A 15,900-nucleotide genomic window follows, 5' to 3' on the forward strand; every position below is an offset into this window, starting at 1 on the left:
CTGCTTTGAATTCTCCTGCTGTCCTAGAGCCTCACCTGCTTCCAAGTGCTAGCCCTCCATTTGAATATGTGTGCCTTTCTCTTCAGAGAGAGGAATTTTAGTGTTGTGTGAGAATGCTCTATCATGTACCTCATTATTTTAAGGCAGAATCTCACTACTTAGTCTGGCTACCCTGGAATTCACTATGTAAACTAGGCTAACTTTGAACTCCTAGCCTGTCCCTGCCTCTTGGCTGGTGCAAGCAGCTCTTCTTGGTCTCAGGGCTGCAATCCATTAGCTTAGCAAGCCTTACTTTCCAAGATCAGTAGATTAGAGGACAGTGCTCAGAGAGTTACTTTATTTACAAACACGGGGGTGGCTGCCGGCACCTGGGAGAAAGCCAAGCTCTGAAAGGTCCCACAAAGTGGGTTGCTGCCCTGGGAACTGTTACAGATGTGTCATAGCTGCTGGGTTTTGCTTTTTTGTGTGTGAGTTTACTTGCCCTAATTTTAACCAGGAGGGGAGAGAAGGTGCTGAGCGCGAGAATGGGTAGCGGCAGCTGTTTCTTTTGCATCGTTGAGTCTAGTTTCTTGAAATGTTCTGCTGAGACGTCTTGCATTTTTCCTTTGAGTTTCATATAACACACGAATTTACATTTTAGAATTTGGGTTGGGTTTTGTTTTGCTTTTGGTTTGTTTTTATGATGGCTGGGATAACCTGCAGTAGAGTCTTGAAACAACAACAACAAAGCAGGTTCACCAAAAGGGGCCATGTTTCTACAGGGTTCTACCTAAGCCGCAGGTATGTGAGTCTGGGTTGGGTGAGTGGCAGGGGAGGAAAGGGGTTACCCTGCTTAATGCCCACCTAGAAATATTTATTGCTTTACAGCTTTGCTGGGAAGGGATTTAACTAGATGAGCGCCATTTCTTGAGGGAGCTACAAACCACTTAGTAGAAGGATATGGACCTCCCTTTAGGACATTTGCTTTGTTCTCTGGGTGGATGTGTGATTGAGGAACAGTTCTCCTTCAGCAAGGCTCGGCTTTGACCTGTTGCTTTCAGAAAAGCTATACCACAACGCTGAGAGTGCCGAGGAGGGCACCTCTATCAAGAGGACAGCAGTTCTGGGGACACCGACTGCTTGTACTCAGCTCACACTGGAACTCTGTTCCCAGGAGAGGTGGAGTGTTGCTTCTCTGTGAGTGTGTGGTATAACTGGGTCTTTGAGCCTAAACAGAGACCATCTTTTTTTTTTTTTTTTTTTTTTTTGAGACAGGGTTTCTCTGTGTAGCCCTGGCTGTCCTGGAACTCACTCTGTAGACCAGGCTGACCTCGAACTTAGAAATCCGCCTGCCTCTGCCTCCCAAGTGCTGGGATTAAAGGCGTGCACCACCACACCTGGCATACTGAGACCATCTTAAACAATTAGAGATGATGACCAACCCCGCTAGTGAAGGAAAGAAGAAGTAGACAAAGGCAAGATTGCAGTCCTGGGTGGGCTCTTCCGCAGAAGGTAGAGGAACAAAAGAGAGGATGGAGATACTGAAAGTGAGACAATACACCCACCCGCTGTGTCTTTCCTTTCTTCCTTTGTCTCCCATGTACACCTGGTGATGAACCCAGGGAGGCTTGCAGAGATTGATCCACCTTTCCTTTTGTTTTAGTAAAGAATATGCATTGGGGGACAGGCAGGGCAACAAGGAGCTGAAGGCATCTTGCTTAGTATTTTGATGGGCATGAGATGGGGTGCTGGTTACATCCCTTGCAGTCAGGGAATCTCCCTCACTGCATTTCCAATGGGAAGATGATTGATATTGGTTTGATCAAATATTAGTTTTACAACATTAAGTCCATGCCCCGCCTGGGGGAGCCGTGCTTTGGAAAATGAGGTGTCTGTCAAATCTAGAGAAGGCTTGTACAATGTCTGGTCCCACCCCTACCCCACCCCTGTTTGCTTATGGAGGAGGTGTTTTTAACCAAGGAAAGTTACTCTTCAATTCTACAGGGTCGTTCACAGGCTTCCTAGCCTTCACAGGCAGTGCCAGCTTAGATAGGACTATGTTGCTGAATTTGGGCCACCAAAGCCCAAGGATCATGCCAGGCAAAGGTGCCCCCCTGCCCACTCCCCATCCCATTTCACCACGACTTGCCATGAAAGTTCCTGGGGTTATAGTTCCTGCCATCCATTCCATCATGTCCCCTCTGAAACTGCACACTTAAAAATACCTTTCCGAGAAACTTGTTTGGAATTTCATTTTGATGGGATTTGTGAATAAATCTCCATCTTAATGCTAAGCTTTAAACGGCTCTTCCAGGAGAACACTATCGGATTTTTATATTTTAAATTTTAAATCTCTTGACTCCAAAGCCATAAAACATTTTTGTATTTGTGGGTGTACCGTGTGCCAGAGCACTCATGTTAAAGACTGATTTTTTTTTTTTTTTAAATAATGGTGTGAAGAATTCTAGGATGCAGGGAGGGGGAGGGGCTGCGGCATCACCTAGCCCCTTCCCGTGTAGATTGCACTCTATGCGGATAGGTATTCTGTGGTAGTCTGTTCTCACTCTCCATGTGTTCCTCAGCTCTTGGTTAAGTAGTGGAATGATGGTGAGTGATGTATTTCCCCCTTAAAAACTACTCAGAGCTGACCAGATGATGGAGACAAACCTTCAGGTGGAAGCAAGTGGTGAGGGGAGGGGAAGGTCTGTACACAGCAGGTACCACCATTAGTGCTGGGTAATGCTCTTGGTATCCAAGATCTTAAGTGTGCCCACCGCACACCAGAGAACACTAGCCATGTGACTGACAGAGAGGGTGAGTTGATGAACTTGATCACAGACAGTTTCACACATGGTGTGAGCTGTGTACATATGTGAATGTGCACATGAAGGATGCTACTGGTCAGCATCTCTCATCTTCCTCAGTTGCTGACCACCTTGATTTTTCTTGAGACAGGATTTGGCTAGACTGACTGGTCAGTAGCTCCAGGTATCCTCCTGCCTCACTTCCCCAGCACCAGGATCATCAGCCTGTTATGCTGTAGGCAGGTGCTGGGATGGGAAACACGCTGCCAACTGAGCCAGCTCCTCAGCGCCAGTAGGGTTGTTTTTGTTCTATTTTGCCGATTATGTCTTAATAGAAGTGGCAGGGGAGACTGTGCAGTAAAGGGCTTCCAGGCAAGCATCACCCCTCCACCCGCCCCCACCCCCTACAGACACACACCCCTGTGCCCTCTGTGGTCCAGTTCACTTCACTGTCCCTGTCTTTCCACAGACTCCTCTTACTCGGAGCCCCCCGATGTTCAGCAGCAGCTGAATCACTACCAGTCAGCCGCCCTGGCAAGAAACAAGAGCCGCGTTAGCCCTGTGCCTCCTTCTGGGACTGCTGCTGGCACGGAACAGAAGGCAGAAGCTGTTCTTCACTGCGAATTCTGTGAATTCTCCTCTGGCTACATCCAGAGCATCAGGCGCCATTACCGGGACAAGCATGGTGGGAAGAAGCTTTTCAAATGCAAAGACTGCTCCTTTTACACCGGCTTTAAGTAAGTGGTGTGAGGAAGGCCTTTGTAAAACCTAAATGGCTGCCCCTGCTCCAGCCCTCACCACACTCCCTGCCTTCAGCTCCAGAAATTCTCTGCCAGTGTAGATAGAATAAGAAGGTTGGGTTCAGTCTTCACAGAATGAAGCTAGTTTCAGAAAAACTAGTTGGGGACTCTGGAAGGGGGGTAAAGAGTTACATAAGAACAAATTATGTTAAAAGTCAGAGCATGTGGTCTTCGAAACAGCGTGAGGTTGTAGCAAAGGAATGCCCTGATGGGGCGTGTTTTTATTTCAGATTACACACACACACACAAGAAGGGAATATTCTCTGAAATAAAAGCATGTTCCATTTGACAACATTTCTCTAACCAGTTCCTTTTCATTTTTCTTTTTTTTAAAAAAAAAGTCTCCACTGCTTGAAAAAAAAAAAAAAAAGGAAAAGATCTCGAGTTTAATCACGCGATCCTCCAACCTCAGCCTTAGGAGTAGCTGATGTTTCTAGACCATACTTGGCTTAATAGGCAATTTCTAGTTGTCAGGAATGAAGTATATAGGATATTTATTTCTTTTTACATAATCCTAGCCAAGTGGCAAAGGTTCTGAGTAGATGCCTCTGTATCTCCCCTCTCTGCTTCTTGATGGCCAAGGAGCATGCAGTCAGCAAACATGACTGACAGCAGCTTCAGTTTATGCTCGTCAAGCAGGAGAGCCACCTGTGAGAGGCATGCAGCAGGAGGCAACATATCAGTGACGGTCATGGTCTCTGTCTCTTCTCTCTTAGATCTGCTTTTACTATGCACGTGGAAGCTGGGCATTCGGCGGTCCCGGAGGAAGGCCCCAAAGATCTCCGCTGTCCTCTCTGCCTCTATCACACCAAATACAAACGCAACATGATCGACCACATAGTGCTGCACCGAGGTACTCTTCAGACTGACTCGCTTTTTTGGGGTCCTGGTGGAAGGGAGGGATGTAGTGCTGCTGGGAGTTGGTGCCTCAGCATTTTGAGGCTGTTCCCTGGGTCCCACAGCAGGATCGCTCTCTTCCTTGACCTCTGTTCCTGTAGGCAAAGGTCACAGTGACAGCCATTGATATCCCATGGATAAGACACCTTCCTGTCAGTAGAATTCCTCCCAGGAGGAGGCCAAGAGGGAGTGGAGGGTCAGGAATTTCCCATTTTGAATCCCTTGCCACCCTAGAGACGTATAGGGTGAGCCTGGGGCAGGGTGGCGGGAGAAACAAAGACAGAAATTGTGATTCCCAAAGCACAAAGTGGGATTTGCTTTGAAATGAACAAGGAGAAAGAGTTCTGACAGGCAGAAGTGGACTGCTGGACAGAATACCTGTAGATTAGGCTCTGGATTGTTCTGGTGTGAATCGTGCTCTGTAATACAAGAACAGGAACGTTCATGTGAGATAGTAGCTGGTGGGGTCCACTAGGGATACACAATGGTGAGTCCTAGAATGTGCACCCCCACTGATATGCAGGGATCCCCGTGAGAACACTTGGCTTGTTTCCATTTTTTGCTTGTTTGTTTCACTTTAGGTTTTTTTTTTGTTGTTGTTGTTGTTTTGGGTTTTTTTTTTTTTTTTTTTTTTTTGAGTCGGGATCTCTCAAGCTCAAGTTGGCTTTAAACTCAAAATCCGCCTGCCTCAGTAATTTCTTGAAGTTGCTGGGATTATAGACAGTCCTGGATTGGCCTGCTTGAATTATTATTATTATTATTATTATTTGAGCTTGCTTTTGTCCAATTAAAACACCTTTGTATCGGAAGAAAGCATGTTGATAACCATTTTGTCCAAAAGACCCTCCTGCAGGTGGGTGGAGAAAGGTTCCTGGCATGCCCACAGCCAGTCTTGGTTGCAGTGCAGTCTGCTGTTCTTTGCATCTTCCCCTCCTTTTCTTCCCCTCACTCTTCCTTTCTTCCTCTTTTTTTCTCATCATCTAACCTTGGAAAGCTTGCCAGGATTTGCCACATATGTGCAAAACAGCATGTGTCATCTTCTGTCCTGCTGAGGTGTCCCTTAGATGCCAGTGTGTCATCTCCTGTCCTGCTGAGGTGTCCCTTAGACGCCAGTGTGGAGGCATTTATAGAGTAGCTTACACTTCCCCAGAACTACAATCTTTAGCCAGCATGCCTGTGATGTGCCTATGTCTGCCCAAATCTCACAGAAGACCCAACATTCGCGGTGCTCTGTTTCCTTCTCCCATGGCAATCTAATGAGATGAGAGATGATGGTAGCTGGCTAGGCCAACCACCTGTGAGCCAGGCAAAAGCGGCGCAGCAGTATGTAGGCAGGGGTTCTTGGCCCTCGGCTTCCTGCCTGGTGTTTTGCCTCTCTCACCTGGCTTCTGATCCCCTAGCCCATGTGTTGCCAAAGCTGTGCGCCCCATCCCAGCTTGGGTGGAGGCCATCAGTGGAGCCGGTGCCCAGAAAACATCAATGGCGAGTCATCTCTGGCTATGGCAAATCCACACTGGCTGCAGTCATTCCCCATATTGACGCCCGGTGGGATCAGAGCTTTGATGGCTGACAAGCTCAATGACTTTCCTTGTCTGGGCTGAGACTTGAGGAAGAGAGAGGTAGAGTAATTCTGCACAGAGGCCAGGAGCCCTTGACAAAGAGCTCCCTGCAGCTAGTTGCCTGCAGCCAGTCGCCTCACTCCTCACCCGCAGCACACAAGCAACAGCCCCATCACATGGCCTCCGGTTTTGTGACTAGGAAGCCCAAAGCTGAGAAAGACTATTGGGGGGGGGGGTTTGCTTGTCTGGTTCCTATCTGCTTTTTAAATTCAGCATATTTAATTTATTGGAGCTCTGCTTCATTTCACGAAGGATTTAATGTAGCTCAGCGTCATTCCTGCAGCACTGTTACATTAAAAACAAGTGAAGAATTGAAGGCAAAGGTGAAAGAAAGTTGAGGCCAGGCCAGTAGAAAGAGCAGCCAACAATTGGAATGATCTCAGCAACAGTGTGGAGATGCCTTGAATCCACAAGATCTCCATCTTTCATTAGCCATGCCCTCAGATTAGGCCTTGGAATCTTTGCCTTCCGTGAGAGAGAGAAGAAAACAGAACCAATTGGCTTTGGGGTATTTATTAAGCAAGTTTCCACAATTCAGACACTGAAGTCTAGAAGGAATCTCTACAGTGAACAGACAGGGATGCTACCGTGTATATTGACCCACCACAATACAGTGCACATTGACTGCATATGCCATAACATGCAGTGATGGAGACCAGAAGTGTTTCAGAGTTCCAAAGTGTTCAGATTTTGGAATATTGATGTAGACCTTCAAAAAGATATCCTGTATCCAATCACATTGATGCTGGTAAAGTTTTGGGTTTCCGGTTGTATAGATGAAGATGTGCTCAGTCTATTCCATGGGGTCATGGAGAGCTGTAGTAACTTAACCAGAGTCATCGGGTGATGATGAGTCAGCCCAGTATTTTGCTGTTTGGTCTGATCCCATCATGTGTCATTGGTCATATGGCAATCCTCTTCCATCTGTGGATATGTGAATATTGTACTCACCAAGGTAGAAATATGATCCAAATATGTGCCGTTAAAGATCAGTGGTGACACTACTAACTGTAGCTACCATCATTACTGTTTCCTGGCGCGAGTGCTTTACAATAAATGTACTGAATCCAGCATGGTAGATATGACTGTCATCCCGGATGACAAACAACAAAAACAGGTTCAGAAAAACTGAGTACTTCCCTACGGTCCAAAGACTCTTGGGTAACAGGCTAGGATTGGAACCCAGGTGTGTGTGACCCACAGCCCATGCTTTGAATCCCTGGCATCACTCTCTTACCCTGGGGAAGCTGCCGCCACCCTGCTCAGTGTTCCAGAGTCTGTGAAAGTTGGGTCTAAGGAGAGAACTTTTTGTAGGGCTGGAGGTCAAAGATGAGGACCCCAATCCACAGGTGCCAGAGGGCCCTAAGTATCTACTGTCTTCTGCCTCTGATGGCCATCTCCACTTCAAGGCAGAACAGAGAAAGCCTGGTTATCGATGTGGTCAAATGTCTGCCTTGCAGATCAGCACTGGGGCTGATCCCAGCATAATGAGATGAGGCTTCTGCACCTGTGCACTGCCTGCTTCGGATGAATAAACATCTTTGGTCTCCAGAGTCTACAGCATGAGATGTTTCTGAGGCCTCAGTTAATTAAAAACCTTGGGATGAAAGACAAGAAAAACAACCCTGAACTGGCCCTGGAACAGAGCTGCTACTGGCAAGGACAGTTGCCATCTCTTTGTTGGGACAGAGTGATGTGTTTTAGGAAGGAATGGGGGGGGAGAATCCATCCCATGGAAGTCTGGTGAGAATTAGTCAAGGGTGTGAACTCCCATGGCAATGGGAGCATACTATTGATTCCTGAGTTCTGCAAACACCCATCATTTGCTTGTAACTTGCTGCACTCTGTTATGACAGCATTATGTATGATGCGGTATAGGAAACCCATACTTGACCTCCTCAAGATGAACACATACACCGTATATCCAAGACAGTGAGTGATGGGTGTCTATGAGTCCTATTTATGTTCCTGGAAAGAAGTCATGGACAAAAAGGTGGCTCTCAAACTGAGCCCTGGCAGCATTTCAGCAGACAAGGAAGACTTAAGATGGGCTTTTTAGTCTCTTTCTAAGTTTACTGAAATCCACATCTACCAACTCATTGGCTTTAAATGATGTAAGCTACAGAGGCTAGAATTGTCAGCCTCTTTAGCTGATGCCTGTGTATCATCTAAAACTTCAAGAAAACCCATGCTTGATGGGGAGAGGGGAATAGAACTCAGTGGTAGATCACCTACCTACTTACCCTTTGATTTCTTGTCATATCCTAGACCCTGGGCAATCTTTGATATCCTTAACTTATAGTGGCAGCCATCCAACCTCTGCCTCCTTCTTGCGGGCTCGTTGTCAGTTATCTGTGTTCCTTTTTGGGATTTCTCTTACAAAAACATCAGGCATTGAATTTTAGGCCAGCTGTAATCTAACATGACCTTGCTCATTTTAATTACATCCCCCAAACTCTATCCCAATAGTCACATTCTGAAGTTCCAAGTGGACATAAATTGGGGGACACTATCAACCACTGCAGAGTGGGAGTAATCTCTTAGTAAACAACTGAGGCCACTGGAGGCAAGACCTATTTGTAGCATGGCGTCAGACTATTCCAGGTACCTGCAAAGAATGTGTTTTTAGAGACGATCCAGAAATTTGACCTTTCCTTAGTAAATACATAGAAAGCCAAGGGAAAAAAATTAAATCAGACTGCAGGTAAGGCACCTGCTAAATAAGAATTTAACCAAGGTTCAAGCATAGGATCATTAGATCTATCTCTTTCTTATTGGTTTAGATGTCAACATCTAGTAACATATAAGTCTAACTTGGACGTTTGTTTCCTGAACTCATTTGGTAGGACTTTGGGTAAGTTTTCATTTGAGCAAAGGATGTGCAGCATGCCTGCTGGTGTTTGAAGATATAGGGCATTTCAGCCATGAAGAGACAGAAAAGTTTGTTCTCTGAGGGAAGTTGAGCATTAATGGAAGCTTCTCGATTGTGACTGTGAGTATACAACCATTGGAAGCGTAGAGCTTACATACAGCTTGCCCAGCTGTGTCTTGTTCCTATGTAACACACCTGAAAATTTGGGTGCAGATTGAATCACAGGGCTGAAGCCTTTTTGATAAATATTTACCTTATGATGATGTAGCTGTGTAACCACTGTGGTTGTTCTCCAGTTGGCATGTTAGCTTCAAGGGTCTGTTTCCTGCTTTAGTAGGCAAATCCTGACTGAGGCTAAGTCTTGACGGAGGGCATCCTGAATGGAAGTCATTTTCCCTAATTTGTCTGGTTAGGGGCACTTTGATTTCAGGAGAGAAAATCAATAAGACTGACTATTATTTTGATTTAGTGAAATCCCATCAGTACCCTTACCTGTGAGAGAGGTACTGCCTGTTCTCAGCTCTCCCTAGAAACCTGCTAATGTCACAACTTCATAGCTCTTACCAGGAGATGGTTGCTTGTGCTTACTTATCTATTTGTAGTTTTATGTTAGGGGGGGGGTTGAAAGATAATAATGCCTTTTTCTTTTCCTTCTTACCCTCTTCCTATTCCTCCAATTTCTCCTTCTCTTCCTCAGCAGAGCATTTTGAGATAGGGTCTTATGTAACCCAACCTGACCTAAAACATACTACCTTGCCCAGGCTAGTCTCAAACTCTCCTGCCTCTGTTTCCCAAGTGCCCTCCACATTGGACTAATGTGGTTTCCTTAATGGTTTTCTCCAGTCTTTAACCTTTATCACTCAGTTATCCAACAGCAAGTAGTGAATGGGTCTTTGAGCTCAGCCTTCTGGGTTGATGCCTTGCAAGCAAAGATTGTTGGGGTCAAGGAATCCCAATTCTTCTGCCTGCCTCATTTAAGACTTGGTATTCTTGGAAGGAAACTCTAGTATGTTGCAGTTTCCTTTCCAGAGGAGTTCTTACCTGGTGACTCGGGGCTCCACAGTCATGTGGCTTCTTGCTAAGAAATGACCCTTAGTAGTTGGCACTGCTGCAGCCTTTTCTAATGGGTTCCATGCTAACACAGCAGCATACCCAGCACTGCTTTCAGTACACCTTAGGGCACGGGTGCTTCAGTGATGACTCTGGAGTCCTGCCTCTCCAGTGTCATGTTCCCCTGTAGCAGTGAGTACCAGTTGAGTAGGAGGAGATGAAACTGATAAACCATCTTGGTTGTGAACTGGTGATACCTTTTTTTTTTAACCTTCCCTGCGTGCTGAGTCACAAACACTTCTTACCCAGGGTAATTTTGAGAGGTGTGAAATCAGGAAAGACCCATGCTACTAGGGTGCTCATAGAAATATGAATGTCTATAGCCAAGGCAGGATTCAGTTCATGCCTGGAGCATTCCAGTCTAACTTGGTAGGTAATGATGGTATACATTTAAATAAGGAAGAGATTTGGTCTACCTTAGCTCATATATTAGGCTGGAAATGGGAAATCTTGAATTTTTTTTTAATTTTTAAAATTACATTTATTTATTGTGTGTGTAAGATTGTACAGACATCTTCAAATGATAATAATAATCACTGATGTCTCAATATACAGAACTATAACAGCTAATAGACCTCACCTCATAGCAAGCTTTTAATCAATTGTAAAGTCATGTATTAGCTATTATTGCTATTAGCATTTGAACTTAAGGCCATGACTTTGAGGCCTTAGATCTTTGGGTAAAATTCTTAATGATGCATCATGAAATTAGAAACTGCAAAGAAAGCTAACCAGTGTGGTAGAGGAATGGAAGTGGTGAATGCATAAAAAGGGGGGTTGGGGAGAACCATTTATTGACTTCGGGCAACAGACTGTTGAGCGGCTGAATAGCTGTCCTCGTGGCATTTGAGGCATTGTTGCTTGGAAAAGTGTGCCCAGCTGTTCTTCATCTCCGCTGAGGTTGACAGATCTAGGGCAGATGGGCCAGGCCAGAGCCAGAGAATAAAAGAGAAGCAGTAAAGATGACAAAATAAATCAGGGACAAGTGAGGAGGAGAGCGGAGGGCCATAGCCTCATGGAAGTGCCAAAAGTGATCATGGCAGCCCTTTCCATGAAGGACAACCTCAGTGTACAGTGTCCCTGGGACTACGGCTACCACTCCATGCCGGGCAGCAGATTAGGCTCTTAGGTTTACCTAGTCTGAACCACTGTAGTTCATGCCTACCATTGCTGAACGTGATTGTTCTCAACCGGTTCTTCCAGCCTCCCAAGAGTGCACTATCCTGCAGACATTCTGGGTTGTGATAGGAATGAGTGCTAGAAGAATCTGGTGAGTGAAGACCAAAGAAGTTGTTAAGCATGCTACAGTTCACAGGACAGTGCCTGCAACAAAGAACTGTCTAGCCTCCAGATGTCAGTCATGCTACTGTTTTGAGAAATCCAGGAGTAGAGAGTAGTAGAATGTTCTAGAATGGACTCCTTCAGGCTAACTAATTTATGCCAAGGCACTTCCCCCTCCGTTTACACCAAACCATGGAACTGAATGGCTTAGAAGACTGTTAAACATTTGCTATTCTAAGAAAATGTGCAGATTACTTCATAATCATGTGTTTCTTAGCTGTCTGCTGTACTTTGGTTTTAAAAATATTTATATTTCTAAATAAGCAACTGGCTCTTTGTATAGGGAAAATAACATATGCATTAGATCTCTGGGGAGTATGTTACAGACACCACCCTTAACGCTTTCTGTGCCCAGCATCTTGCTGGCCGATGAGGCGCTACATTCAGGGCTCCAAGGCGGTGAATGCCCTGCAGTTAGAATGTTGTGGTTCAGATGAAGACATGATGTTGGGTGGGGGGAGTTCCCTTGGGTCCGAGTGCAGCCAATAACAAAGGGAAGGCTGGAAGAGGCAGCAGCATCCGCATGCAAAAGACTAACGTTGCTACTCAGTGTCTCTGGGAACAAAATCATGCTTTCCTGACTTAATAATACATTGCTGTCTCTAAATAATATAAGTATATGTTTTGTGTGTCCATTTGTAAACTTTCCGGGTCTTCTGAAATCCAGACTCAGCATGAAAACACACGCTATTTTTGATTCTTGCATATATAGCACAGATTTTAATTTTATCCCAGTTATGGATATCTGGCACGTGCACCAGTACTCTGGGCAGACTGGTGTGAAATTCAATTTGAGCAGTTAAACACAAGGGCGAGAGAGTGCAAACTACACAAGCGCATGCATTTCCAGCCCTACAGCATTTGGTGTGGGAGCGGGGAAGGCACCCACGTCCTCTCTTTCCAGCTAGGAATTTTCTTCCTCTTGTGGCAATCAGATTACAGATTTCTCTAGAAAGACACAAATCTTCAAAGGTTCCAATCTTCATTCCTCCTCAATGTTACCCACAGCACCTTTCACTTGTAAGTTAAGTATACTGGTTAATTGAGTTCTAAAGAGATGCCCTGCTTTCAGGACTGGGGAATAACATCATGAAAAACGTCTTCAAGTGGGGAACAGGAACGGAAGTAGCAACGAGCTCAGCCTGCGTTCACATCTCGGCTCTGTCAGTTGCACTGTCTAAAACTCCAGAACATTTTCAAAAGTTGTTCCTCACTAGAGATTTAGCTCAGTGACAGTGCGCTTGCTGATCATTTGTGGGACCCTGGCTTTGATCCCTAGTCTAGGAGTAGGATGTTGTTCCTCATTTTTATTTATTCTGAAAATGGAAGTAAACTCTAGCCTTGGTATCATTGGAGAGTGAAACGCAGTGGTAGTCCACAGGTACCAGGTTAATATTTCCTTCCCTGAGAGGCACCTGGCATCCAGCCGTCAGAGCACTTGCTGAAGGACATTAAAATGATCTCGTCAGTGGTTATTAATGTTGGTAAAGATGGCAGCCACTTCCGTGCTTAACCAACCTTCATTCAGAAACTACCTAACGCCTTTCCACCTGCCCCAATCTAATCACTCACCACGCCTGGTATTGAGTGCACAAAAGCTTTTGGTCTTCCACATACCCAGTTGTGCTGGTGGGTTGTGTGTCATTTGGGAACATCAGGGAGGGATAGTGTGTATGTGTGTGTTGTTCACAGACTGAGACCCACAGGAAGTATCAGAATTGAATGGGTCCATTTCCTCTTACGTTCCAAAGAGAGAACATCTGTTTTCCATCAGTAAAAATGCCCATCTCTCCATTCGATTTGTTTCCACAGAAGAGCGAGTTGTCCCCATTGAAGTGTGCCGTTCCAAACTGTCAAAATACTTGCAGGGAGTAGTTTTCCGCTGTGATAAGTGTACCTTCACCTGCTCCAGTGACGAGAGTCTCCAGCAACACATAGAAAAGCACAATGAACTGAAACCGTACAAATGCCAGCTCTGCTACTATGAGACCAAGCACACGGAGGAACTGGACACTCACCTTCGGGATGAGCACAAGGTACTTGCCCAGGACTTCCTGCACCACCCTCCCCCGACCCCCCCACCTCAGCACTCCTGTCGGGGAAACAGGTTAGTGTGGCCACCTCTACTGTGTGTAAGCCAGAGAGACGAGTTAAAGTGGTAACTATACTAAAACTTCATTTTCTTAGAATAAAAGAAATGTAAGATCACTTTAGAACGTGGGAAAAATAGATATGATAAACAATTCACTCATACCCCCACTGTCCAAAACCTTGGGGGAATCTTTTCTATACTTGTTTCACTTGTTTTACATAATTTTGTTTATATTGTATATAAAACAGCATATCTTGCTTTTTTTTTAACCCTGTCTAAAATTTTGTTTAAAATCTTAAATGTGCTTAATTATTATAGTGTTGGCAGACTTCCTGTAAAGAGCAGTCAGTAGATCTTTTGTTTTTTTTGGGCCATATGTAATTTCAGTGGCAGATGCTTAAACCCACCATTAGTATATAGCAAGAAAGCAGGCACAGACACAGTGGTGTTTGAATAAAACTTTATCCAATAAAACATAACAGTCTCTGGGCACTTAGTTGGCAATGCCTTGACTCTCGGTCATGTAAGTTGTTTCTAAGGTTTTGCTAATTACAACTTTGAAAGGCATTACTATACATATGTGATCAATTTAAGAAATTGATATATTTTTTTAATAGTATAGGAAGGAGATTTGGGGGGGAGGGGTCGGAATTCTCTTCTGTAGTTTTGCTGAGAACTAGAGCCATACATGGCTATGTTACTCAGTATAGGGATTATTTTGCTTACTGTAGTTACAGGTTTTGCATAGAAAGAGTTATGATTAGTATTTGTTTCTGAAAATAGCCTACTGCAATCCTTGCTAATTAACCAAATCCAAAACATCTATTAAGCATTTACTCCAGACATAATGAAAAGCATTTTTTATCCCATTTCCATTTTTCTCACTCTGAATCCTTTTCAGCAGAAACATGGCCACTCGTTCTTAGCCTTCTGAACCCACGTTATAAATATTTTAGTCTGAATCATCTCTGGTAAGGGCTACCAGAGCTTTCTTTGCTCTGGGTCCACAATTTAACAGCTTGCTTGCAACTTCTCTGGCTGCCCGTGACAGCCCCTGAAGTAAAAGAAAAGAAAAATCTAGATTGCTGCACTCAGAAATCTTCGTATCCTTTCTTCCTGGGAGTTTTTTCATCCTAACTCAGGGGGAAATGTATCCCAGACCAAGCTCCTTGTATTCATTCATTCATGTGCACCTTATTTATGCACAGTCATCCTTCTATTATGGCGTGCAAGCCTTCGGGCTTCTATTTGGGAACAAAACAAATCAGGAAGAGAAATTCTTCCTTCATTGGTGCAGTGGATTCTAAACTACTAGAAAATCCAGGGACAGATAGAAACCAAACCAAATACCAGGCATCCTGAGCAGTCAGATGAAAGCTGGGGCTCAGGACCTTGGGCTGGGAAGTGTGCTCTCCAGAAAGAGGGAACGGAATTCAGGAGTTTTCGAACAAAGAAACTCGAGTAATTGCTATTGCTCCATTGCTTATTGTGTGTGCCTTAGGAAGCTGCTCATATATGAAGGCCTGTTTTCTGGCTTATCAGTAGGGATTGTTATTCTAAGGACAGAAAGCCTTTTAAGAGTAGATGGAGCCCATGTTCCTCCTGCATGTTGGCACTCAGTCTATGTCCCATAGACTGTGTGTGAATAGAATTGTGCTCCAGTATAGCAAGAACTGTATTTATCATAAAGGCAACCATGCTCTCAAAGGCCTGAAATATGAAACCAGTAATGATAGCTTGTATTTTACATAAGTTTTGTGATGGTTTTACCGTGTCATGCTATGGTTTTCAATTTTGCCCTTTCTTATGGTTGATGAGTGTGTTGAGTCCAAAGAGTGCCTGCCCACCTTCAGCTGAGGACTCGCCACTTTGAGCATGCCCCCGTGGATTCTATTTGGTCAGGATTGTTATTAAGTTTATGAGATTCATGCTTATTAGATAGCAGCACATTTCTTTTCTATTCTCTTTTTCCCCCCTCCTAAATGATGATCACATAATACAATTCAGTGCGGTTGAAACTGGTTTTCAGCAGATGAGCACTGGCAGTGTGCACTAGCAAAGTGTGGTTGTTCATCAGCGAATGGTATACAAATGTCAGACTTCATAGAAAGGCTACGGGGGCTGTCGGTGTGTTCTAGACTGACTGCTGATTCAAATGAAAACCTTAATGACTCTAAGGCAAAAACCAGGAGTTAAAGGCCTAAGAAAATTTACTCCCAGATCGTAATAGCTACAAAATCCTGATGATGGTATAAAAAAGCTACTAGAACACTCAGGAAATGATGGTGGTTACAGGATATGAGACAGGTACAAAAATAAATTGCTAAATGCTGAAAACAAAGATTGATTACGTGTATTAACATCAAAAGGAATAAAATAGTTTGGT

At 44.5% G+C, this 15,900-nt stretch overlaps 1 protein-coding gene across 3 annotated transcripts in view; it reads left to right on the forward strand.

Moving 5' to 3' along the window:
* The window catches only part of Znf462 (zinc finger protein 462), a 135,586-nt gene that overhangs the window by 98,758 nt on the left and 20,928 nt on the right, over positions 1 to 15,900 (forward strand). For all 3 annotated transcript variants that reach the window (XM_029476290.1, XM_029476288.1, XM_029476289.1), the window contains 3 exons: positions 3,253 to 3,520; positions 4,300 to 4,436; positions 13,235 to 13,458. In XM_029476290.1, coding sequence (XP_029332150.1) covers positions 3,253 to 3,520; positions 4,300 to 4,436; positions 13,235 to 13,458 — 629 coding nt within the window. The remainder of the gene's footprint in view (positions 1 to 3,252; positions 3,521 to 4,299; positions 4,437 to 13,234; positions 13,459 to 15,900) is intronic.

The sequence above is a fragment of the Mus caroli genome, chromosome 4, assembly GCF_900094665.2.
Source record: "Mus caroli chromosome 4, CAROLI_EIJ_v1.1, whole genome shotgun sequence".
In the NCBI taxonomy this organism is placed as follows: Eukaryota; Metazoa; Chordata; class Mammalia; order Rodentia; family Muridae; genus Mus; species Mus caroli.